Source organism: Tinamus guttatus, unplaced genomic scaffold, assembly GCF_059628265.1.
Source record: "Tinamus guttatus ecotype Peru unplaced genomic scaffold, ASM5962826v1 Tinamus_guttatus_pri_ptg000169l, whole genome shotgun sequence".
Classification (NCBI taxonomy): Eukaryota; Metazoa; Chordata; class Aves; order Tinamiformes; family Tinamidae; genus Tinamus; species Tinamus guttatus.
The window spans coordinates 1581002-1607188 of NW_028288703.1; the positions used below are offsets into that span (position 1 = coordinate 1581002).

Sequence of the window (26187 nt, forward strand, 5' to 3'; positions counted from 1 at the left end):
GGCCACGAAACCTCAGGAACTGAATGGGTGGAGTCTAGGAACTTATGCTAAAATAACATTTAACATGCAGGTGAGGTAAGGCCATTGGAACAACTCTGCATTGGAATGTAATTAACTTGAGAGGTTGCTAGTGTAGATAAAATAGTAAGTTACTGTACAGCTTCATCTACACAAACATAAATAAATGTGCAGTTACAAATATTTCTGCTTACATGCATGAACACAGCAAATAAACTGCAGAGTATACTGAAAAAAAATACTTCTTCAATATGCATCTACAGTTCTTCAGGAAGACATGTTTTCTGACCACTTCAACTAAGCAGAAGACAAAAAAAGAGGGAATCTCCTCTCTGGTAGTATTTCACATTCCACTAAACTAGCACAGCGTTTATCACTTTTGAACCATTTGGCTTTTATCTGAAGAAACTCTGAAAATTGGAAAGCTGGAACTGTTAATTAAAGCCTCAAGAGCAACATTCAAACACTTATCTAGCAAGGCCACTACCTCCGACTTAAGTACAAAATTGCATAAATAATGCTACAGTTACTAACACCTCCTGTCACAACATGCAAAGACAAGAAAATACAATGTCAGCTATCTAAATTAAACATGCAAACTATGTTGCCAAAAGAGTGTGTAAAGATCCCAGAAAGCATCATCATTTTCTAAGTTACCATCTCAGGCCTGCAAGAATGCAGAACAAGGAATACATCTATTTTCACATGCCCCTAGGATTTATGGTAAATTGATGTATTTTTAAAAAGGGGAATGTGTTCTTTAGAAACATAAGCACAACTACCAGGACTAATTATAATTAAAAAGTTTTGAGTTCTGGTTTTTATATTTAGTAAGACAAATAGTCACACTCAGCATAACTGAGCTTATTGAATTAAAAACGTTAATCACACTAAGTATTTTTAAACAGTTCTTTCCTATAATAAGCAAAGAATGGATTTGTGTAAAATGCATCTAATTAACATGGAAAATATTTGGGGTCTTTATTTGTTAGACAGAATGACAGCTGAGTCGCCTTTTTGCTTGAATAACCCCAAATTCTCTTAACATTGAAGCATAAGGGTAATCGGGCGCACAACTTTTGTTCACCTTGAGACCTACATTTAGGCCTATTACAAATTAATTGTTTGAATTCATACATCACGCTGCTTATTTTTTCATTTTACACTAATAAACATAAGACATTATTTTGAAAAGAGCTACTAATATTTATACAAATAAACAAAAAGGGAAGTCTAGAAACCAGGTACTTTGGTTCTGACCTCACGATTCCCTCCCACACTAAAATGACTTCCAATGTTACTGAAAACAGTGGGTGACTCTTCCTATTTTTGAAACATATAACACCCATTCACAGCTGAAACGTGTTTAAATTGTCTCTTCAAATGGTCTTGCCACATTTGCTTTCCAGGTTTGACCAGTTCCACCAAACTTGATGCCACAAACACAGAATTTTGGATCCATAACAATCATTTTGACCAGTATAGGTTTCAATCTTATATTAATTTCATAAGCCAAGTGGGGAAAAAAAAATTCTTAGAACAAGTGGAGAACTCTCCCTAAACCAAATTTAATGTATTTAACTGTCTAGTACTAGAAATTGAGTGCAATAAATAGTGGCTACATACATATAGGACTCTTACTATAGAGCACATACTGCATTCATAATTTGCACTCTATAATCATCTGAATCTAAATGACCAACAAATTAAGGTATCACTCCTTAATTCAATTCCTAGATGTGTTTGTAGTTTCATTTGGATTGTATTGGGAACCTTCACACTAGGCTTGCACAAACATCATGGAACACTATTCTCCTCATGCTTAAGGCCACAATATTAATAATGGAAGGTAATTATTTTGATGAATATGCTAACAGTCAGCTTTAAGCTGCATAATGTAAAATAAACAGGGAAAAGCTCATTTTCTAAAAATTACTAGGTCTTATGCCCTTCAGCCCACTCTGACTGAGCAAGACTCCTGTAAAATACAACTGCCTCTGTGCATTAATGGAGTCAAACTGTGACATGATTATGCAGTTATTCAGACCTGGCAGTTTTGCTTTGCATTACTAAAGCCCTTGCTGTGAATACAGTCACGTGGGATAGGCCTTCCGAAGTTGGCTAGAAATACTCTTTTCTTCACCAGACATAGACTAATATGTAAGAATTAAAGCGTTTTTTTTTTTTTTTTTTTTAGCTTTTTAAAACTTTATTCTTCTAATCTCAAAGACTCCAAGCAACAGGAAAGAAAACCCTCTGAAAGAAGGCCAGACAAAGAAAACAGAAGTGCAGCTTTCACCTGGGCAAGAGCAGCCCAGTCATGGTCCTGGAGTTCCTGGAAAGAAGCCATAGTGAGAGGGCAGTAATCTCGGAAGGAACCATAGAGGACAATGTGGAAGAGAAGGATGGAGTTGCTAAGCAGGGAAGAAAAAGGAGAAAACTGTTATTTTCTGAATGGAAATCGGCAGAAGTGCCTGCTGCAAGAGAGAAGAGCAAGTGCAACTCTGCTTGAAGTTGTGATACAAGTTATTTTAAAACTGAAGGGATGTTTATTTACAGTAATATTACATGTTTACCACAAAAATACTGTATTTATGCTGTGGATTAACTGCATTTGGCTATTTCTTCCTTTTCTCAGGATGGATTACAAATTTCTCAGGTATTTTAAATCCTAATTTCTTCAGCTGAAACAAATGGGATCTACAGGTACACAGTACCTCTGAAACTCAACCATCACACAGAGCGAGGAGGAAGCCTCTGAACACAGCTTTCTTCCCTTGCTTTCTGTAGTAACGCACACTTTGGGTAGCAGTCAGTTTCTTCCCAAGAGCGCTGGAGCAGCTGCCTGAGATGCATACCCAGCATTTTATCGCTCTGAGGGCTCCCCTGAACAGGAGCTCATGGTTAGAAGTAGTTCTGAATTTGCACTAATAGCTCACATTCATATCTAACCTGAGAGGATTTTGACTGCTCTAAGGTTTGTTTGGCAAGCTATATAAAATTAGTTGATACTAACATCATACTAAAGACCAAGCACAGTCTTGTTCTTCGTAATAAAATACGTACATCGCAAAGTCAGTATGCTTGTACTGTATTTGCTGTTTTATCGAGCAGTTATGTGTGCAAGGATGCCAATTTATTGTCTGGACGTGATGCAAAAGCACCGTTCAAGTATACAGGAAATGGGTAGAACTAATTTTTTTTTCCCTGTTAGATTAAAAGACAGCTGTCACACAACACTGGTAATTTTCCATTTTTAGCTGTACGACTGCTGATTGCACTGACCACATGGCATTAATAGACACAAGAGTAACTGAATTGGAATAAAGATGCAAATAGCAAGAGCCTAAGAATAAGCAGACCCTAACAGGACTAGTTATAAGTTGTAGATGCCTTTCATTACTGAACTGACACACACACATGGTAAGAATCAAATACTAATTGAACATACAAACATCTACACGTACAGATTGCACAGTGAGACAACTTCGTTAACTAGTCTAAGCTATTTTGTTTGTAGTCTTTAAGATATATTAATTAACCAACACAAACACGTTCTAGTATGATTTTTATGTGTAAATAAATGCCCTGGTTTGGGAAATATTATCATAGAATTTGAAGCTTCAAAAACTGCTTTTTTCCCCTCAGATTCTTAAAGCCCATCCATCTATGGGCTTCCAATATGATTTATATTGGAAGTATATAGTGCTACTACTTTGGCAACTCTAAGAGTCAAAAATATCAACTCAGTTGCTCACAGGAGAGAAATGATTACAAGTTAAATGTCATGTATTTAATAACACAAAGAATCAAAATATAGCTCTGTTTTTCAAAGTCATGGTTAGCAACAGATTTTCATGTGCCTCTCAACTTTGCAAGTCTGGCTGGCAGGAAGGACACAAATATACTTAGAAACATCTGACAACACAGGTTTCATTTTACACTTGTTAGTGTGAGACTTACCACTTACCAATGTTTAATAAACACTGAACATGGTCCATGTTGTTCAGACAAGAAAAAAGTCATTAGAACTAGACAGAGCTAAATGAAATCCAAAGAAAATTTCTTGCTTTTGCCTCGGATTCACAGTACAACTAAATAATTCAAGCACTGGATGTTGAAGGATGCTTCTCAAATTTTCCACATATATTTTTCTCTGACACTAGTATCCACAAAAAGTGATTTTGTGGATCATGATTTAAGAAGACTGCTCTGCAATGCACCTTCTCATGGAGTTTTTTTTTTTTCATATTTCTTTCATTTTCTGAAATAAGACTGGATTTTCAAGATAAAATAGACAAATTTTGAATGGACTTGGTTTAATAAGAAAGCAATTTTTTAAAAACTATTGTTGAATAGTATAGATTTGAGGGAAAATGAATTACATATTGTTCATTTTAAATAAAATTGCATACTGTTATTATATTATGACTCCTTAAACATCTTTTCAAAAACAGAGCATAACATAAATGTTATTGAAAATTCATTTAGATTCTGATTTCACTTATCAAATATTGATGCCATAACTGCACCTGCAATGACCCATATACAACACTAAACTTCCAATTTTTCAAATTGAGATCAGTGACTAGCTTGAAAAACCAAGGCGGCCTACCTAATGATTACTTTAATAGTACTAAGTTTATCACATTGCTTTCTCTCTTCAAAAATCTCAAGTAAATTCAAGTAAATATTATCCTATTAAATTAGTTCCAATTAAATTTAGACTACATCCAATAATGGGTATCTGAGAACAAATTACTTCAGTTGCATAACGGCCACGTGGCAGCTATTTATGCCGAACTCTTTCCTGGGGCAATCTGTTCCCTGACGCCTTTCCCAGCAGCATGCTCCCAACAACATGTATTTCCAAATGATTGCCCATGAGCAGCAGGAGTGATACCACTTCTGTAGGCACATGATTAGAGTCAGTTCATGGCAAGTTCATTTTAGGGAAAATTTATTTAATGTATCAGATAGAAGTTTTCATTCAAATTTCATATAGCTTAGCTGCGACTTTTTTTCCTTGTTAATTGGACTTATAATATAATAATTATAATAATTATTATAATAGTCCAGTATTATAATAATTATAAAGATTATAATAATAATCTGGACTATCTTGTATCTTGCAACTGGACTTAGAATTATGAAAGTTGAATTGCTCTCTTTTTACACAGATGCACTCTCTGGCAAAAGTGCATAAACACTTCTCTCTATGAAAAGCTGTGATAGACAGGGCTAAGAAGCCCAGAGCACTCATAATGGTCTAGGGAAAAAAAAAAAAAAAAAAGGATCAAGCAAAGCCCATTCTTACATGGCCTTGGCAAAAAGGGAAGAAAGTCTCAGCAGGGATGTATTTCAGGTTGTTGTTTCCTCTTTCATTTTTTCTTGTCTCCTCTTTAGGGTCCAGGAGATTTTTGGCTCTTATGTTCATAATTTAATCTCTGGCTAGCAATTACATTCTAACCGCTGGTGCCACAGAGGAGTTTGGAACTTGCCACCCAGCATAAAATCTACTTTGCCACCCATTTTACATCAGCAGTGGCAGGAGGTAGTTGAAGAATGTGGCAACCACCACATCATGAGCAGTTGTCTTCTTTGTATGACCAGGGAGCCTTTAGAAAGCAAGCATGTTTGCATTCCTCAAGGTTGCAAGGCAACTGCAAAACAGATCACTTAATTTTCAGATACACTTACAAAAAAAAAAAAAGTGAATTATCAGAAAGATTAAAACCAAAACAGTAACAATTACAACCTGAAAGAAAGGGTAGCTGCAATCCCCAAAAGATCACAGATTGTGGGTAATTGAGCTCTAGGGACTCTAAGTGTTTCCTCTAATTTCAGCAACAGCTTTGCCAAAGACGGCTCTGAAATTGGATCAACATTGTCACCTAGTGGTTGCTGAAAGCTTTCATGGGGAAAAAGTTGAAGCCTGTCACCTTTTCATACTAAGATTGCAGTAATTGGATATGATAAACTGATTTCCAGATTCTTCATAGTTTCCTGAAATGAAATATGTCAAATGCTGTAAGATGGAAATATTTTTCTCTTGACAGAAACTTAAAGCTACCGAACTTTTAGATACTGGGCATTGGAGACTCCATTTATTTTCCTGACTACAATTAATAATGTTTAGACCTGTCTTAAATTTTCTGCTACTACAACTGTAAAAGATGCTGCTCAATCTTCAGATTAAATATTTACAAAATATTTTTTTCTTCTCTTCTTCTAACATCTTAAAAGACTTCACTGTAAGTAAAGCCTTCTCGAATCACTTAGGTGACATATTTTATTCCACTTTAATAGGATGGAGTTAAAGAAAAATATTTTTATGAATTGATGAAAAATAAAGGAATCAAAGCCCAAAGCACTGTGCGTTTCTTTACTGTAATTTCTCCCATGTTCCTTAAGATATGAGACAGATCTTACCAATGATTGTTTCTAAAATAGGAAAAATAAATCCAGAAAGAAAACTAGTTTAATATTTGTCAGCTATATTCAATAAAGAAATGTTTTGAGATATAATTAAGAAGAGCATCTCCAGCAGGTCGAGGGAGGTGATCCTGCCCCTCTACTGAGCCCTGGTGAGGCCGCATCTGGAGTACTGTGTCCAGTTCTGGGCCCCACAGTACAAGAGGGATGTGGAGCTGCTGGAGAGAGTGCAGTGCAGGGCCACAAGGATGATCAGGGGCCTGGAACATCTGCCCTATGAGGAGAGGCTGAGGGAGCTGGAGAAGAGAAGGCTGAGAGGGGACCTGAGCAGGGTCTATAAGTACCTCAAGGGAGGGAGTGCAGAGGATGGTGCTGGCCTCTTTTCACTGGTGGCCACTGACAGAACTAGAGGTAATGGCCACAAACTGAAGCACCAAAAGTTCCACATGAACTTTAGGAAAAATTTTTTAACAGTGAGGGTGCCAGAGCACTGGAACAGGCTGCCCAGAGAGGTTGTGGAGTCTCCTTCTCTGGAGATCTTCAAACCCGCTTGGACGCAGCCCTGTGCCATGTGCTCTAGGCGACCCTGCGTGTGCAGGAGGGTTGGACTAGATGATCTCTAGAGGTCCCTTCCAACCGTAAGGATTCTATGATTCTATATTTCAAGTTTAGAAAAGACGACATAACATTGTATTTTGCATAAAGATACACAGTACAATTTCTTTTGAGCAGTCTCTTAGAGTAGATAGAAGTCTTGGATTTTTTTCTTATATAAATCAACATTTCGATTCTTAGCATTCTTTGCTTAAGTAGCTAGTTTGCTTCCAGTCAATGCATTTTCCAGAAATGTGTAAGGAAAAAAATGATATCTATATAGGGATGATAATAACCATACATTCATGTTACAAAGAGCAATTCCACATTTACAAGTTTCAGCCCAGAGTTTCTTCAAAGTCCTGAGCAAGTGCATACTGCTCAGGCCAAGACATACTGATTCTAAGATGCCAATCTTGCCTTCTCTGCAGTAAAGACTCACTGACCTGAGTGGCAATTTGGTTTCATGTCATCATAAAATCTTCCATCCACTACTACTATCTGACACAGACCTCTTTGAAGATCATAGCAGTTCTGCCAAGTGTTTAGCAGATTCTCCATACACTCCAAAATAATAGACACCTTGTTTTATATCAATCATGTGTAGAGATGAACTGCATTTGTAATGGTATTTGAAAGTATTCACACAGACTAACAGTGTATCTATGACCATTAGTGAATTCACACAATCATCTCAACTGAGCAATAATTTTTCTTCCTTCTTATACTTACTTATTCAATGATTCAAAAATGGCATGGAACTTGCTGTCTATGAAACAAAAACACAAATATTATACCCAAAATCAAATATTTAAAATGGTATTTACTTAGTAGATAGCCTCCTTTTATGTACAGGAGATCTTCTTGCTCTTAATTTGTCTGAGTCCTCCAGAGGCAGCATAACTAATACAAAAATCTGAACTGCATCCTGTACTGGACAAAGTATTTCCCATGTTCAGTGACCCACTGCACCTGTAAAAATTCAAAAGCAACAGTTGGTACAAATATTTCAGGCTATACTTAGCCACTGCATTTTATTACTGATGACAAAGCAAAAGAAGTAATAGATCTGTAACAAGAAGTAAAATGGGAATATTTCACTTTTGGACTCTCACACGCGAGCACTGAAAGCTCCGCAAAATACAAAAAGAAAACAAAATACAAAAAGAAAATAGATTGAAAAGAGAAGAAATTTCTGCAGTCACTACTTATTCTGTTTACACAATTCAAAAGATAACAGATATCAGTATATTTTAGATAATGGTACTAAGCTAATATATGCCCTTACTAAATTAAAGGCATCTAAGCTGACATATTGCAGTGTTTTACAAGCTTTATTTTATTTTATCAACAATTCCCTGTGACATCATTAAAGAGAGAGGAAGATGCGTGATAAAATTGAGTTACAATAATGGCAAAAAAAAAAAAAACAAGGAGGGCAGTTTACATAAAGCTTACTTTAGAATTAAGTGCATTGACTTTGAAAACACAACTCGGGTACTAGCTTTTGCAGCATCACAATTTTTAAAGGCCCTAAGACACGATAATGAAAGGAACTGTTATTTTGCTATGCTATATAGCAATGGCATGGCCTCTTCTGGGAATGGTATTGTTAAGGCTATTTCTACTCAAAAAGAGCACCCGAAAACAAAAAAAGTAGCAGCTCAGAAATGATCTATAAACATGAATAAAAATACAGAAAAACTCTTATAAGACCACAAAGACAGATAAATCTTGGAGAGGGAAAAACAATAGCTTGAATAAGGTAAATGGAATTTCTATTCATTCTGCTAGAGTATAAAAATACAGGATAATTCAATTAATCAAACACGGCAATTCCAGAATCAATATATAATTTTTGCACACTTTGCAGAACTGTCTTATAGCATCATTTAGTTTCACAGTTTGTCTGATTGGAAAAGAAATTGAACTTTTCTATGGGTAACATTATACATGTGTATGTGCAGCTGCAACACCCTCAAATTTTTCAAAAGGGGATTATTCAGGACTATATATATGTCTCAAGGGTCAGGGAAAAATTTCCATATGGAACAAGCTCTTCTATTGTCTACTATTGCTAAATGTTTTGAAACATTTCATAAATAGATCAGATACCAGACAAGGCAAATTATGAAACTGATTCAGTTTAGAGGAAAAAATATATACATATAAATATATATATTTAAAGAAAGACCATCAGACTGGCCTAAGATGGAAAAACACTAAATCAGGGCACTTTCTCCACTTCAGTCAAGGTAAAACACATATTAATGCATCACATTTATCTAACAGTATCTATCTGTACCTCAGTTTGCAGCATCAGGTACCCAAGTATCTTGAAGAAAATAGGAATGTTATTTATTTGTCTGATAAAAAAATGAAATTCTGTGAGGATCAGATTCAATTTTTCATGTTGAACGATCCAAAGAACTTCAAAAGTTCTGTACTTTCAACATCACTGACATGAAGGGCCCAGTAGTCAGATAAAACATTTCTCTCTGAAATCCATACCAGGCAAAGGATAATACTCATCAGTATATCCAACTATCAAAGTATTCCTGGCAACTTAGACATGCAGAGACAGCAAGAAGGCTGTTGCTAATAACTGATAAATTTACAGGAACTATATTAATTCTTCGCAGAAGAATATGAAGTCACCGAACTATGCAAATTTCCAGGTGGAGCTCAAATATTTAGCATTTCAAATAATATTTCATGAATGTACAGCCAGCCAGAAGTCAGCTAGTAAAGCCTGAATACATGTGCACAGGGCTGCTCTGTAGGGTTTTCATTGTGTCTGGAATGTAAAAGAGGAAAATTAATGAACACATACACTGTTCAAAGAGATTTCACCCTTTCCCCTTATCCTACATTCCTGAAGATAAATCTGCAGTCTACAGCGGCAAGACGATACAGGCCAACACACAACTCAAGGAACCACACACAGATTCTAAAAATTAGGGGACTGGCCTGTGATGATTTGCCAATTAAACCTGACTGCAAAGAATCATGGTTTTAGTTTCATCAGCAACTCTTTGGTGTCCAAAATGAGAGATTAACACATGTGTTTAAGAAATCCATTTCTATTAATTGGCATGGCTTCTGAAGTGCCATGTCTCCTTTCACTGTCTTTGCAATAAAAAAAAATCATGCAATGACTGGCTTTCTGACTTTCTACAGAATACAGACAAGGAAAATGGATGGCTGACTAAGACTGATTTAAAAAAAAACTTTAGAAACTAAGTAAAGGAGAATTTGCATTTAATTCATATAGAAGGTAATTAAGCTATGTAAATGAACATAATATATCATATGGCAATGAATCCAGTATCTACAACTGAGTCATCTGAAATAATCAGAAACAGCCTATGCCTTCTAATACTCAGAAGTAACTTGGAAAGCCACTTGGATGCAATTAAAATTATTACTACTTATTTATTTGGAAACTTGGCTGATAAATTAAACAATCTTACTTTGGTTGACAAACACACCACACATGATAAACTTGCACACTTTGTCAAACAGCTGCGCAACAGAATTTAATTCACTGCTAGGAAGCATCAATGAAGGAAACATACAAGAATCCTACTGAAACAAAATTAAGCTCTGCAAGCTTACAAGGACAAGCACACAGAAAAGAACCTTTGGTGCAGAAGTTTCTGACACCATTTTCTCCCCTGCTTCTGGGTCAGCAGCTTCAGTATAACTTGCAGTTTCACTGCACCGGTGCAAGCACCAGCAGAGAAGGCCAGGCAAGAGCAAAGTTTCTGTTACAACAAGCCACAAACAATACAAGGCCCAAAAGACTCCAAGAAGCCTGAGTGCTAGTGCAAAGTCCACACGACTATAAAGTAATTTTTTAAAGCCCAAGGTATTTTAACTCAAACATTAATACCAGGATCAAAAATATTATCTTATCAAACTGAGAAGACTGGCAGTCTGCTTTCATAAACAAAACAGTATGCTCCACAGTCACAAAATGCAAGTATGACTTTAATATATGCAATCAAGATTTTATTATCATCAATATTCAAGGTTTTGTCAGGTAATAATGAATAAGGGTATAATTTAAGGTCAGAAATTAATTTGCTTCATATGAAGCAATTTCTTGGAAATGAAATACAATCTTACTACCCAAATTCCGCTAGCAGAAGTTCAAATTTGTAAGAAACCTTGTACTTTGCAGCTCGACCTCTCTGACATAAAATCAGTCAGCTTCTCTGGTTAAACTAATTGAGCTGGCTAAGAGAATGCCCTTGCATTCAAGGCCATTACAGAGAGCCTCAACTATGTTTTCATACTGGTTTCTATCTCTCACTGCCATTCTCTGATAAATGATTCAAAAATAAACCGAAACAAACTGGAACTAAATCAAACCCATTTGTTTTTTTCCCTAAGAATTGCCTCAAACAGGTGTTAATCCCAGCACAGTCTCAGGAATAACAGATACAAGCATTTTCACATTCAAACTATTTACAGTTTTCACAACTTGAGAGAACTTTCACTTAATTTAGATTATCGCATCATTTTATTATACTTACGCTTTTATGTTTGGGCAATTCTTTGTTCTAGGAGCGGTTAAGGGCTCATAAAGACAAGCAACAATAAGCAGATTTAATGTAAAAGTAAATAAGATTATTGTAAAAGACAGCAAGGATCAAAGAATACCTGATTGTATAATTACTTTCATGAAAGTAGTAAGCTTAACTTTCCACTAAAATTACATCATACAATTAATCCTAAATACTTTATTAAAGATTGACATATCTAGCACTGTTTCAGATTGATGTATCTAGCACTGTTTCCTTTAAGTAATCAAACTTCTCTACATTTGCCTGTTTTGCTCATGCACCGACAAGATAAAAAGGTGTTACGAGGGCGCACACACATCAACATCTTACTTACTTGTTAACTCTTCTGTCCTGGCAGATGAATATTCCTAAATTCAGTGGCCTATTCAATTCATAATTGCAGGCAACTGGTAGCAAAAAGTCTTTGTACCAACATGACAGAGTACTCATATCTTTGCTCTTACTGGATGGTTACCAGGGATCACCAAAAATACATGGGGTCTGGAAAAGGAGTAACAATTAAGACACCCTCAACCCCACACCTCACCCCCTCCACCCCAAAAAGAAATGAACAAACAAATAAATAAAAATAAAATCTATTGACCTGGAGCAATCCAATGCAAGTTAGCCTGGTCAGTCTACCATGGCCCACTCAAAAAAGAAGTTGTCTTCCTACTGCACAGGAACACAAGGGGAAAATATCTCTCTCTGGAAAACTGCCACTAAACACACTCGCAATTCATTTTTTCCCCTCATCTGCAAAATTAGCAAACCTTAGGATTTAGCAAACCTTATTCACAAAAGCATACTAGCAAAATGTCCCTGTCAGAGTATTTTATTGGTAAAGCAGCTTATTAGCATCTAGACTCACCACATCATCTTCGAAAAATATATATAGATAAAAAAGTATCTGATAAACAGCTGTTTGTTATCATACCTAGGTAACAGCTAAAACACACAGGATTACACATTGAGGAAGCACATTTATCTCAATATATGCAACCAGTTTGTATACATATATACATGTAAAACATTGCACAAGTATATGTATGGTAAAATGCAGTGTAACGTTAACAGTCTTAAAGACGTGTCTGAGCAGCACAGCAGGTTGCAAGGGTGAACATTAAAAAAAAAGCGTAGCCCTGGGCATCAGCCGGTAACGCTGGAGACAAACCGCACCCTGGCCCCGAGCTGTGGCTGGGAGGCCACCAGGCAGCCCAGCGCGCTTCCCAGAGCACTAACGGTGCCGCGGCACCTGCTTGTCCCAGAGCACCAGTAGCCGCGGCTGCGGGGGAACAGGGCGCCCCGGGCAGGGCAGGGTAGGGCGCGGGGCCCCGCAGGCCGCGGCCCGGGCGGCCATGCCCAGGAGGCGGCGGGCGGGAGCGGAGGCAGGCGGCGGGAGGCGGGCCCAGGCCGGCGCGGCGCGGCGGGGGGCGGCGGGCGCTGCGCAGAGCGCGGCTTCGCGCAGCGGCGGCGGCAACGCCATGCCCGGCCCGGCGGCGCCGGGGTCCGGCCCCGAAGCGGAGGAGAGCTACGATTTCCTCTTCAAGCTGGTGCTCATCGGCGACGCCAGCGTGGGAAAGACCTGCCTGGTGCAGCGCTTCAAGACCGGGGCCTTCGCCGAGCGCCAGGGCAGCACCATTGGCGTGGACTTCACCATGAAGAGCCTGGAGATCCAGGGCAAGCGGGTGAAGGTGAGGCGGCCGCCCGGACCCCGGCCTCGCGGGGGCAGCTGGCCCGGGGGGAGGAGGAGGAGGAGGAAGAGGAGGAAGCGCCCAGGGCGCTCCGCCTCCGGCAGCGGCACCGGCAGCGCCCCGGGCCCTGCCGGTCCGGCCCGGTGTTTACTTGCCCACGTAGCGGGGCCCGGTGCCGCCTGCTCCGGCACCTCCTGGCAGCCGGGCTGGGCAGCTAGCGCACGCAACAGCTTCCTTTGCCGCAAGTGGGATCAGCTGAGCAGCAGCGAGCCGGGCTCAGTCCTGTCTGGCACAAACATCAACAGTAGCCAGAGCCCTTACTTGGGTTGTACTTTAACTGCAAGGCCCTTCTTTGCAGTCTAACAGCTCGTGATGATTTACAAGCCAAAAAGGACCTCACTGGATGGTTGTGTCTCCAGGAAAGCATCTAGGACCAGGAGATTCAGAGAAGGAGGGGGAATGGTTGTTAAATTAACCATATGTAAAAGTTATCTTAACAGATTGTTTCCAAGGCATTTCAAAAAGGTCACTTTTGCTATTTTAAATCTGCTTTCTGCTTTTCTCATGCTGGGGAAAATCACTTAATTGTTTAGGGTTAGAAAAAGGATATCATGTTTATCCAGTGTAAGTATTAGTGGTACCAATTCCCTGCAGTGTTCTTGGCTCCTGAGCACAGAAGCATGATCAGAAGGCCAAAAAAAAAAAAAAAAAAAGTAAGAAAAAGCAAGGTTCTTGTTAAGAAACTCGACTTTAGAAGTCATTTCAGAGGAGCATGTACTAAAAAAGCCCCATGGAGCATTTGAACACCAGCTGCTCCATATCCGCATTGACTTAAGCTTAATTTTCCGTTAGGCTAAGGACAGTATTACAGCACAACTGAACACTCATTCAGAGATTGAAACAAACATTTTAAAACTGAGCTAGTGTCCCTTTGTTTAAAACTCTGAATGTCTTGATTATAGTTGCATAATATTTCTGAAACTTTGGGTTCAAGGATTTTAAAAGTCTTACTTCCTTGATGCATCTTTGTTGGATAGGGAAAAAAGCATGTTGGAGTAAAGGTAAAGGTTCTGCAAATAGCAATACTTCATTTACCTAACTGTTCTCTGTGTGAATATTACTTCAAAATGAAATATATTGCCATACAGATCTTAGTTTTGTTGCTGTTGGCAAAGATTTTACAGATTAAATTACAGAATTGTTTCAGTACTTAATTTTACAAGTACATGTTGTGATTTGCCAGCATACAAAAAGTATTGTCTATTATTGTTTTCCATTTGAGATGGCAGAAATTAAACACCGTTGGTATAGAATCACTTAGCGGAAAGAGTTTTTGCATCCACCATTTCACTACTAGGAAGTCTTATGAAAGTTGCTATATTCTGAATAGTTAAGGGCACGAAAGGGGCAGTGTTTTGTAAGGGAAGCTATCAGTACTTATTATTAATGCTGCTTCACAAATAAAAGTAAAGCTAGACAGGGAAAGGAAATCAGGGAAAGGAAATAACTTTGTAATGTTGATTACATTCTTACAATGCAAGAACTTATGTTCTTACACAGAAGTAAGGAGAGACATTTAAAGTTTCTTTGAAGACCTTTGCTCAACATTATCATTTGAGGAACATGTTTAGCAATGCAAAAAGAATTTTCATCAAAGCATTTGATAGATACTTGTCTACTATGCTGTTTGGTCAATCTGTCACTCAGAGTCTGTTTCTATTAGTTGAATCCCTGCTTTCTTTAAGTCTTTAAGTTTCTTTAAGTCAGTCAGCATAGAATGATTTTCTGGAGAGCCATCAGAAGTTTCTCCACCTTCTGTTTTAAGGGCATGTATGATTTGCTGGCTGGAAATAAAAACGTCCTATAATACATAAACACACTGCCACATTATAAAGAATATATCATCACAGCTTGTTCCATAACCTGCAGTTAGTACTGTTCATTTGTGATTTTGATTTTAGCATCTAACATATTTGGTTTGACTTTTAAATGAGAAACACTAAGATTTGCCACTGCAGAAAAAGATGGTCATAGTCATATCTTTCTCCCTGCAGTCTGCATGCTCTCAGTACCATAAGGCTGTGTAATTAACGCTACAAGTAAAAACCTTATTTTTCAGTTACATTGGTGAGTTAATGTGACTCATTGTACAGCTTCAAAAGTAGTGGTTTCATGCAAAGATGGGCAAGAACATGCAGCTGGGATAGCAGACCTTCATGACAATGTGGTCTTAGTTTGGCTTAAGCAAATCATTAAACCATGTCTTTACTTGGCTGACTCTGCCTGAAACAGGGAGTGAGCACCCACCTGCTCTTTCTGGAGCAGGACAGATGGGAGCAGTGACAAGCAGATGTATGTTAATTTGTATATAGGTCTGCAAAGTATTCACTTAAGGGCTAAGTCACGCAGGTAAATCTAAAACATTCTGCAATCTCAGCATTGAAAACAAAACCATAACAAATTACAGATCTTGTGAAAAGCTGAATGATTCACAGCCCTTATGTAAAGGAGAAGGGACAAGCAGGGAATATGAAGCAAGAGCAGCTAAGAGCAGCTTACCTGTAAGATGTGGCTTGGGAGAAAGACTGCTCTTTGAGCTGCTCAGAACATCTGACTTGTGATCTGTGCTTTTTTTTTTTTTTGCCGGACACTCAGAACTTCAGCAGTTTTTTAGGCTCAGTCCTACAAACACACATAGATACTTGTGTTAAAAATAAATAAAAATCCACCAGTGCTGTAAGAGATAGCTGGCTTGGCAACTAGATAGGAAGAGGATTGGTGCATCACTGCAAAGGGAATGTTGCCTCATTACCACCACACTGGAAAATACAGTAGATAAATGAAGAGCAGGGTTGCCATTCAGGAAGACCTACACTCAAGTGATCCTGTGATTCTATGAAAGTTGCATGTATGCAGAGGTTTCCAATTCAGCATACAGCACAAGGCCAAAGACTGTCTTACTCAATCACTCTACAGCTAAATCACTTTCATTTATGCTATGTACATTTTACACTTTACACATAAAAGATAAGTCTTTGACACTCATTATGTGCTGAAGCCAAGAGCTGTGAAGGATTCACAAAGGATTAGAGAATGAATTGGAGAATGAGAACATCTATGAATTCCTTTAGATTAAAAGCTTCTAGGATATAAGCTGTTATGTTCCAGGACATAAGACAACTTTAAAACAAGAGGATTTAAAAATATTGTTTGTCCACTCTTAGTTGTTTGTCTCCTTCCTCTGAAACACCTACCATTGAGAATTCAAACCCCAACAGCAGAATTGTGATTCTTATGCTACTGGATTTAGGCAAAAGTATGTAAGCTGAGCACTTCCTCTTTCTGTTCAGACACAGTGTCAGCTCTGTCACCTAAAAAAGGACAGGATGACAGACAGAATTTTTACAACAACCTTATATTCCTTATGTATCAATAATTTTATTGGCTATGTTTTTCTAAAAACAAACAAACAAAACATGGATATCTATTTGAAACAGTTCAAGTTGCGGAACATGTAGATCTTTGATTTCACTGAATCCTAGAATCCTGGCACTACTTTTATGCTATGATTTTGTTTCATGTTTCCATATCAAAAAGACAGTGCTCCCAGATGATGCCACCACCTCCTATTCCAACTCTGACTGATAAGTAGTTACTGCCCCTGGGGCAGATGTGGCAAAGCCAAATCAATATCTCAGATGATATGCTAGTGAAGACTTAGCAGTAGTTTCAGGGACACACTAGGTCTACAGTGCTTTCTTAGCCCTTGGAGGCCTGACATCTTGTTTGGCCAACTCTGCTGAAGAAAGCAGGAAAAGGGGTGGGGTGGCACAGGTGAAAGTGAAACTGTCCTAAACTGCCACAAAGGATGATGCATCAGAGTTTACCAGCATGAACCCAGAGTGTCCCAGGAACTGCGGTAGGTGTTAACTCTGGGCACCCATGTGTGAAAATATTCTCTGGTGTGCAGTTATTTTCCTTAAATCATTAACAAAAGACTAGTGGGAAAAAATGACTGTAAAATGTATTACATGTAAGGGAGATAATAGACAAATCTATTGAATCAAATTCTATCTTTTTAATCAGGAAAGCATCATGTACTCTAAAGTCTTTACTCATAATTCTTTATTCCCAAGAAAAGAGATACCTGAAAGTGCGAAGCATAAAGTATATTTAAACTAGACAGTGTCTCACTGCATGCTATGTTCTGTTTAGCTGCAGATCTGGGACACAGCTGGCCAGGAGAGATTCCGAACTATTACCCAGAGTTACTACCGAAGCGCCAATGGAGCAATCCTTGCCTATGATATCAGCAAGAGAGGTTCTTTTCAATCCATTCCTCGCTGGATCGAGGATGTGAGAAAGTATGCGGGTTCCAACATTGTACAATTATTGATTGGTGAGTTAAAATATTAATACTTAGCACTACAGAGTACTGTACAATGTAATTAGTCGCAATATTTAAGATGGGTAAGAGTTTTACTTTTTTGGAAGCTAGCTTATATGTAATAGAACTAATAGAAACCATAATAGAACTAATTGAAAAATTTCTAACCTTTTTTTGTTTTTTAAATAGTTTGTGTGAACTTCTGTCAAAAAGGAGTCAGGTTTGTATCATGAGCTTGGTAGCTTGGTTTGAAATTCTTGCATGGGTATTGAAGAATTCCAGCTTCTGAGGCAGATCTGCTCAGGAGACACTCTGATGATAAGGCCAGAGAAGCTCCAGTGTATCAAGCAGACATGTTCTGGGCAACAGGGATGCTCATATCCTTCAGCAGACTGTTGGCGCTGTCAGGCTTTGTAGGTTCTCTGCTAGAAGTTCAAGCTCACAGACCCAATGTTTGCAACTCAGGCATAACTTTGCGGCTACTAATATCAGTATTTTAGTTTTTCCTAGGAACCATCACTGCTGTTTTCATTTTTGTCTTCCTTTTCTCTTCTTGCAAAGTGGTTTTAGCTTTGATTTCTAGCCTGATTTTCCCATTTAAGGTGTCCAGCCACTGCTATTCAGTGCTATCACCCTGGCTATGGAGAGTTGATTTTCTATGTGAGAATCATACAAAAAATCAGGTTGGAATAGCTCTTACGGAGCTAAAAGCAATACTAGTGTCAGGTTTTTCAGGGCCTTTTCTGTTGAATTCTAAAAATCTCCAAGAATGGAAATTCCACAGATCCTTGGGGCAACTTGAGAACCTTCTGCTAAACATTTGTACTAGCATAAATACTTGCCAATTATCCCCCCCTTTTTTTTTTTCCCTTTCCTTCCAGGAAACAAATCTGACCTAAGTGACCTTCGAGAGGTTCAGCTAGAAGAAGCTCAAAGTTTGGCTGAACATTATGATATCATCTGTGCCATAGAGACCTCTGCAAAAGACTCCAGCAACGTGGAAGAGGCTTTTGTGAAGATGGCCACAGAGCTCATGATGAGGCATGGAGGCCCAATGTTTAGTGAGAAGAGTACTGACAGCATCAAGCTTGACAGCAAAGACATTGTAGAAGGCTGGGGGTGTGGTTGCTGATACAAGCTAGGTGATTTCCTAAACTTTACTGGAATTTAGATGGTGCTTCACCCTAATGCTGAGTAGCACAGTAACCATATTCTCCTCTTCCTGTGAAACCAGCAATTTTGTAGAAGTTAGACACAATCCTGTTTGTTTTGGTGTCTTATTTTAAAAAGGGACTCTTGAGATGTAGTCCTAAGAGTCAAACCCTCTGAAAAACTTATTCTACCTTTGTCCTCACTATTTTACTTTCTGTATCCTTTATTTAAGTTATGAAAGTGGAAGAAACAATTTGGAACTGTTGATGTAGGATGGGGAGATAGATGGCTGGAGGCAAATGCACACACAAAGTTCTAAACATTCAGTATGTGACTGTTGGCAAAGTAGGTCACTTTGAGAATAGGCAACCTCAAAATATCTCTTTAAATCCTCAGCACTCCAGCAAGAATCAGAAAGCCTAGAAGGGATAGACAGTGTCTTTGATAAAAGTGTTTCAAGTGTCAAAATACCCAACACTTTGATTAAAGGAGCAAATAGCAAATAGCATCTGTCCCAGGGCCTATGAATTGTTAGGTAATATAGGTACAGATCCTGGTCAGGCAGCCTTCTCTCAGTGTTCTTTTTTTTTTTTTAAGTTTTCATTTTAACAAATAGCAAAATCAGCCTGAGCAATATCACATGATTTGTTGTCAAGCATGATTAGCTATTGTTTTTAAATACAGCCTTGAAAAAGAAATGGGTGAATATATTTCATTTCTTATTGTTTTCACAGTGATAGCTCCCTTTTCCAAGTGGATGTATTTGAGTTTTTGCCCTCAATTCTATTAATTTCATTCCATAACTCAAGACCTGCACCACTGGAAACAGGAACTGGAAAACACTGAACTGACTGGTAGCCATGACCTACTAGCTTATGTCTAATGGTCATACACAGGGTTAATCCTGGTCATATATTTGATGTTATGTTACTGGAGTGGTTATTGCTTAAATGTCATAACTAGTGATTTGTTTTTTATCTCCTTAAGTACAATATGGATATATAGTGGGAAAAAAAAAAAACTTCAGGATAGCTGAAAACTGCATGTATTGCAACTTCTTATGTGTAGGAAATCAACTTCTTTGAGTCATGACCTCCTACCTTGTACTCATCTGACTGCCTCTCCCTGTCACAAGTCACTGCTTTTCACTTCTTGAAAATACTCATCAAGAAAAATCTTTTACTGGAGATGAAAAATTTATACCGTTAAGTGGAATACAGTTCTTAATCGAACTACATATAGAAGTCTTTCAGACATAGCTCTGTGTCACATTAGCATATGTTGTATATGCAGCTGAAGTACTGATGGCAGCAGTCCTCTCTGGATTTAAACTCACAAGCACCTTAGAAACTTAGATTTGCAAAAGGAGCAGTAGCAGGATTATTTTTAGATCTACAGTTAATGCAAAGCAATGGCTGATTTTTGCGATCCTGATACTTCATTTTCAGAAGGCACAAACTTAAGCCAAAATCACTTTTCACTTTTGAAGATCTTGATCAAAAAAACAGGTGGATTAAGTTGTTATCAGGGCTACAGCAGTTTTTGGCCATTTGGCATATCCAGTATCATGAAAATCAGGAAGATTAAGAAAGGGCTAATGTATCCTAATTTCAGTACTGTTCATCATCCTACAGAAACTGTTACCATTCTTTCATCTTCCTTTGTTTTTTTTCAATTATGATGTAGAGTACTGAAGAATTACTTATGTTTCATAGTCTATTTGCTTCCAAACTAAAATGATAGTTTTCAAGTTTCATAACTAAGAGTGAAGGAGCCTTAAATTTTTCAATTAGTGTAGTTTTCACATTTCTATTGTTTTATATGGAAGAACAGGTTGAGGTGCAGTTCTCAGGAATATTTTTAGATAGTTTTCTAGGTCATTCCCAGCTCTCCTGCATCCAAAGATAACATAGCTAAGCATCCAGTAGTTAATATTCAAGATGAAGGTTATCCAAGGTCCAAATTCATTATGGTTAGCAGACCCTGTCTTCCAAAACAGCCATGAAGACAGTTCAAACTATACTCCAGTCCTGATTACTGTTTTCCTTCCTGCTTAGATAGTCCTTAAACAGTAAAAGGCTAGCAGGCATTTCCCTATTCTCATGACATATTATAGCTTACATATGTAAATAACAGTCCTGCAATTCTGTATGCTTGAACACAGACCCTCAGATAAGCTTAGCCTCCCAGTACTTGCAGAATCAGTGCCAAATTATGCATTTAAGCCATGCTGATTATAAAGTATTGGTTTACTCAAAAGATGTAGTATTCAAAATCAGTACTTTAAATAGTAGCTCATCTCAAAACAGCAATAAGATGCAAAATCAACATAGATCCTACTTTCAGTACAGGCAGTGAATGATTGTTTTTAGTGTAGTTGGAGAAATGACATACTGAATTATTTCCTTAATTTTGAGTTTTGTTAATGAGTAAACTAAGCACTACTTGTGTTTTTAGGATTTGCCCTGCTGTATCTCTTAAATGGCAGGTTGAGACTCTGCCTACAGCTTAGTCTGTTATTTGTTTACTTTGTTTTCAAGTGAAAGCAATTTAGAATACTTTTCATTTTGCAGCGGAAAACTAGGGCTATGGCTTTATGTCAGCTTTAGCCACTAACGCTCAACTCTACTACCTTTCAACAACTGTAACACAAGTTTGGATGTCCTACCTAACTGAACAAAAGGGAACAAAGAAATAGATGGCAGACCTTGTTTATTTCTTCAGATTAGTAGCACATATGAATGACAGTGCTTGTGCTGTAAGTAGTAAGAGGCTATTTCAATTACCAAATAGTTTCTTGGTCTATTAATAATAGTACAGCCGTCACTAGATTGTTAGCTTCTTGGCCAGAAATACATTCAGCAACAACCGTAATTTGTAGCTTCTTACTCCCTTTCTCAAGATCTCTATTAGATCCATAACTCATATACATAGCTACGTAATTTAAGTCTTAGCAGTTCCCTTCTTTGATTTTCTACTGAAACCGAAAGGATACCTGGATGAAGGTATCAAATGGAAATGGAAAATCAAATGGAAAATTCATCAAAATGGAAAATTTTGATGATTCAATTCATCAAATGGAAAATTCAGTAACACATGATCAGAATTTGTGGCATAAACTTTTGTTAAGAATCCTGTACTAGCAGTTGAACATTAACAGGATATGTTGCAGGAATTACTTTTCACCAGATCTCCTTGGCTGAGCATGTATTTGCATTGCTATTTATCATTTGTTTCTGGCAGTACTCAAAATGCACCCATGTGCAACAAATTACAAAACGCAGAAGGGAACATTGATCTCTGCCTTATAACAGTTGCAGAGGTAAATACTGAAATGAAATCATCAGCAGAATGTGGTTCCCAGTAGAGTGGGCATTGTAGTAATCTTAAACATTAAAACCTGTCATTAATTCTTATTTGCTGTGTATTTTCCCACTGAGATTCACATTTCCAGCCAGAGTCCAGATGACAATTTGGTTGTCTTTTTTGCGATCTCACATCAATTCCCAAGGAATTGGGGTACAATAACATTATTACTTTTCTTTCATAAGATTATTTTATATTATAAAACTATAGTAATATGCACTCAATGCTATAATGTGAGTTCTTTTTTTCTTAAATATAGGATGCATTTATACTGGATGCTGATGCATTTTATTTTGGGTGCTCACCATCCTACTGAAGTTTTAGCGAGAGGGCCGGTCTCCTGGGTACTCTATTTTTTAACTGGTCAGATAATGTTAGATTTCCTTTAACTCCACTGAATTAGGCTGTAGAGTTATTTGAAGCAACAAAAAAAAACCTTTTAAAGGCAGTCCCCACTGTGCACTTAATAAGAAAATTACTCCATGACCAGATGTTCCGATTTTCAATACAAGTTTATCTCTCTATCCTTTTATCATTTTGCTTTAGTTTACTCAGAAAAGAGCAAAGTAACAAAATTAAAACAAACACACCAGCCCACATGGATATCTGTTGTCCATGGAATTGTTGCCAGAAGTTAGATGAAAATAGCCAGCATACTCTCCTGATAGTAGAGAGCATTTCTGTGACAAGTTATAAGAAAATGCTTTTAAGAAGTTATTTGAAATACGGATTTTTTTTACTGCTTTTTCACAGGGATTTCTGTTACTTCAGTACTGATAATGGCACTTACCTATATTACATTCATAATCTTAACTGAAGGCAGACCATCTCAACAATTGCCTTGTCTTTGCCTGTGATTCAGGGGCCCAAGATAAAACAATTTACTGGAATGATTTCACAGGAATGAGGACAGTTAAGCCTTAGTAACAGTCAGGTCAGTTCTAGTTAGTCAGACTAAGTGTGGTAGCTTTTGTTAATGTTTACTCAGTTCAAAGAAAATAATTTCTTCCCCAAATGTAAAGCAATATACTATGCAAATGGTTACAGTTTTTAATATTTGCTCTTTGCAACAGAAATTTAGCTGTTGTCTATCCTGAAAAAGAGTGGACTGCTAAACATATGGTAACAGAATAGTTAACATTTGGCAAGTTGTTATATTGGTTTAAAGCTACGTTTAACACCCCCTATTCCTTTCATTATGAGATAGAAGTGGTTAATATGCATCTCCCTCCTTTAGCAGAACCTTTGAAAATCCTGAAAAGGTCAGATAGAATGTAGCCAGGATCACACAGTGATATAATCTTATTACTTTGAGGCTCTCATTAAAAAAAAAAAAAAAAGCACAAGTCACTTTCCATGTTTCTTTTTTTAAAGACATTTTAGAGTTTGAGTTATTTTGGATTTGAGTTATATTTGGATTTGATTATCCAACAAAACTACTGACCCTGATTTCCACTTTCTTTCAGCTTCAACTTTAGGGAAACAAATCTTCCTATCACAAAATTCTGAAGCCCATCAGATAGACAATAACCAGCAGGAGTTTTTGTTTGTTTTTGCATGAGTACAACTACTGCCTCTGTGGTAGCAATTTAAGACCTGTAATATGTAATATTATAATATAATATAATAATGTACTCTGAAATCAATGAAAATCAGGTGTGATCATTGATCTGAAGATGCTGGACAGGATAAGGTGTTAGGTAGGCATGGCAGCTTTACAAAGCTGCTTCTAGCAAAGCCACTTCCTAAGGCTAGGCTTAGGCTTCTTAAGGCTAATTTGACCTATCCAAAATTTGGTAGTACATCTGAATAAATATGAATGGGCTATTTTCTTTTGTTTTAGTTTAGTCATAAACATGATAAAAATTAAAATTGTTATCCTATATGTGCGTTTTAAACTTTTCTCCTTAAGAACTTGTTTAGACTAGGATAACAATGGTCAGCTGTTTTAAGCCTTTAATTAACACTTTAAATAGTGTAGTGAGGAGAAAGAACATAAACTTTACCATAGAATGCATGGCAGGAGTTTAAGCCTTAACTCCCCCTAAACTAAATCAGACATCTTAAATTACACACTGTTTACATGTAATAACTAGTCAAAATCATCCAATTTTCTGTAAACCTTAGTTTGGAAAGTAGCTTAGAAGTTATCAGGATTGTAGAAGCTAGCAGTTTAGCCATAACAAACGTTAGGGATTTCTGACCGTTTGTCTGGTTCTAACCACCCATTCTATGGCAATTATTTCAAATTTTTCCATCTAGACACACAGACAAAAGTTTTCTTTTCTTAGAAAAAAATATATACAAGGACTAGCTTCACCAGATAAAAGCAGAGAAAAAAAGTTAAGTTAACCTTGTATTTATTTCTCTAGATTTTGTCTTTTGATGGCACCTGACCAACAATTCATTTGATCCCCAAAGCCAGTCTTCACAGTAACTACTAAGTAACAGGCTATTATATTGCACTGTATTGCAGAATAGCTGAGAACACTTTTTATTTTATTTTTCCCAATACATTCCTCAAGCAGTATAGATTCATCTGAAGATAAAAAGGTATAATTTGGGGCATCTAAACTATTGTATGTGAAAAAAGGGTCTGAAAGATTATCTTTTGAACACTGCAAGCAAACTTGTTTTGACAATTCGAAGCTGCTATTAAAAAGTGTTAAGAGCTGAATTTTCAGAAATCTTAAGGCTACAGGTAGTAGCCTTTGATTTCTTCAAAATATGAGATTAACACGGCAAAAAAAAAGCACAAAACTTGTAGTGAGCTAGTTTTGCACTAAAGGTAAATAGTTATCACAAAGACTTATATTCATGCAAAGGGCAGAGCTTAAAATGGTTCGTGATCATTCTGTATTTTTCATCTTCATTCCATATTTCAGTGTTGTGTATAATTAAACGTTTTTACCTTTATAAATGGCATTAAAACAGAATGTTCAATTATGAAAAGTAGTTTGGTACCTGACAATATAAAATGCTAAAATGCATTTTCTTGATAGATAATATTGATGGAAAAAAAAACTTTGCTCATACAGCCTGGTAGTGTGAGATAGGAGGTTCACCAGAGAAGCATCAGAATGGTTCTGTGTGCACATAGCATTTCAAAACCAATTCCCTATATAGAATTCAATGGATAAGATTAGACACTGTCCTGCTTGCCAGGCATGAGGCAGGTTCAGCCATTTAATAAGCAACAGATGAATTTAGTTATTGTAATACTTTTAAAATATTTTAGAAGTCTCTGTGGAGAAATGCTAAAGTTTTTTTGATAGTCAGATAAGCTCAGTGCTGTCTACCAGCTTTTCCCTTCTGTAATAGTGCCTCACTCACTGATATCTGATGGATATAAAACCCAATATCCTGAGCATGCCTCTACCTGAGGACTATCTACCACTCAAAGTGAGTCTGGCCCACACACCTTTAGGGGAAAAATATGGATCTCTAATTCATATTGAATTCATTCACTGCATTCCAAAATTATTTAAAGGGTTGGAAAATACCAGTGTTAAAATTATTCTGCATTTTCTAGGAAAAATATGTTACTGTTTTTCAAAGTTTCTTCAAGAGACGCAGGCTGCACATTTCTAACCATCAGTAGCAACTTTACTTTTAAACTTTCTTATCACAATACTGACAAGGTTATCCAGAATATAAGGAGACAAGGGAGCAAGCTTGCATACTACAGTAGGTTTTTTTTTATACTTTACCTTCATCTATTTATGAATTTATTACAAAAAAATATTTTTAAAAAGATATGGAACCTGCTTTTTTTTCTTGTAAATTTTAGCAAAGTAGTGGATATATTGTACTGTGCATCATTAAAAACATTTAATTAAACATTTGGCAATTCATGTATTTTGTTATCTTAGACGTGTACCTTGATACAGTTTACTATCAGACACATAAAATCAAGATCTTAAGAAATTATGCATCCTATTCTACAGTGCAGAAGGGTCCTTATTTTTAT

General features: G+C 37.2%; 1 protein-coding gene across 1 annotated transcript; it reads left to right on the forward strand.

Annotated features, from left to right (window-relative positions):
• Positions 1–13077: 13077 nt before the first annotated feature.
• RAB43 (RAB43, member RAS oncogene family) lies at positions 13078–19284 on the forward strand. Its single transcript, XM_010211846.2, has 3 exons — positions 13078–13312; positions 17528–17711; positions 18581–19284. Exons 1-3 carry the CDS (start codon positions 13103–13105, stop codon positions 18829–18831), a joined length of 645 nt encoding a protein of 214 aa, XP_010210148.2. The 5' UTR covers positions 13078–13102; the 3' UTR covers positions 18832–19284.
• The last annotated feature ends 6903 nt before the right edge of the window (positions 19285–26187 follow it).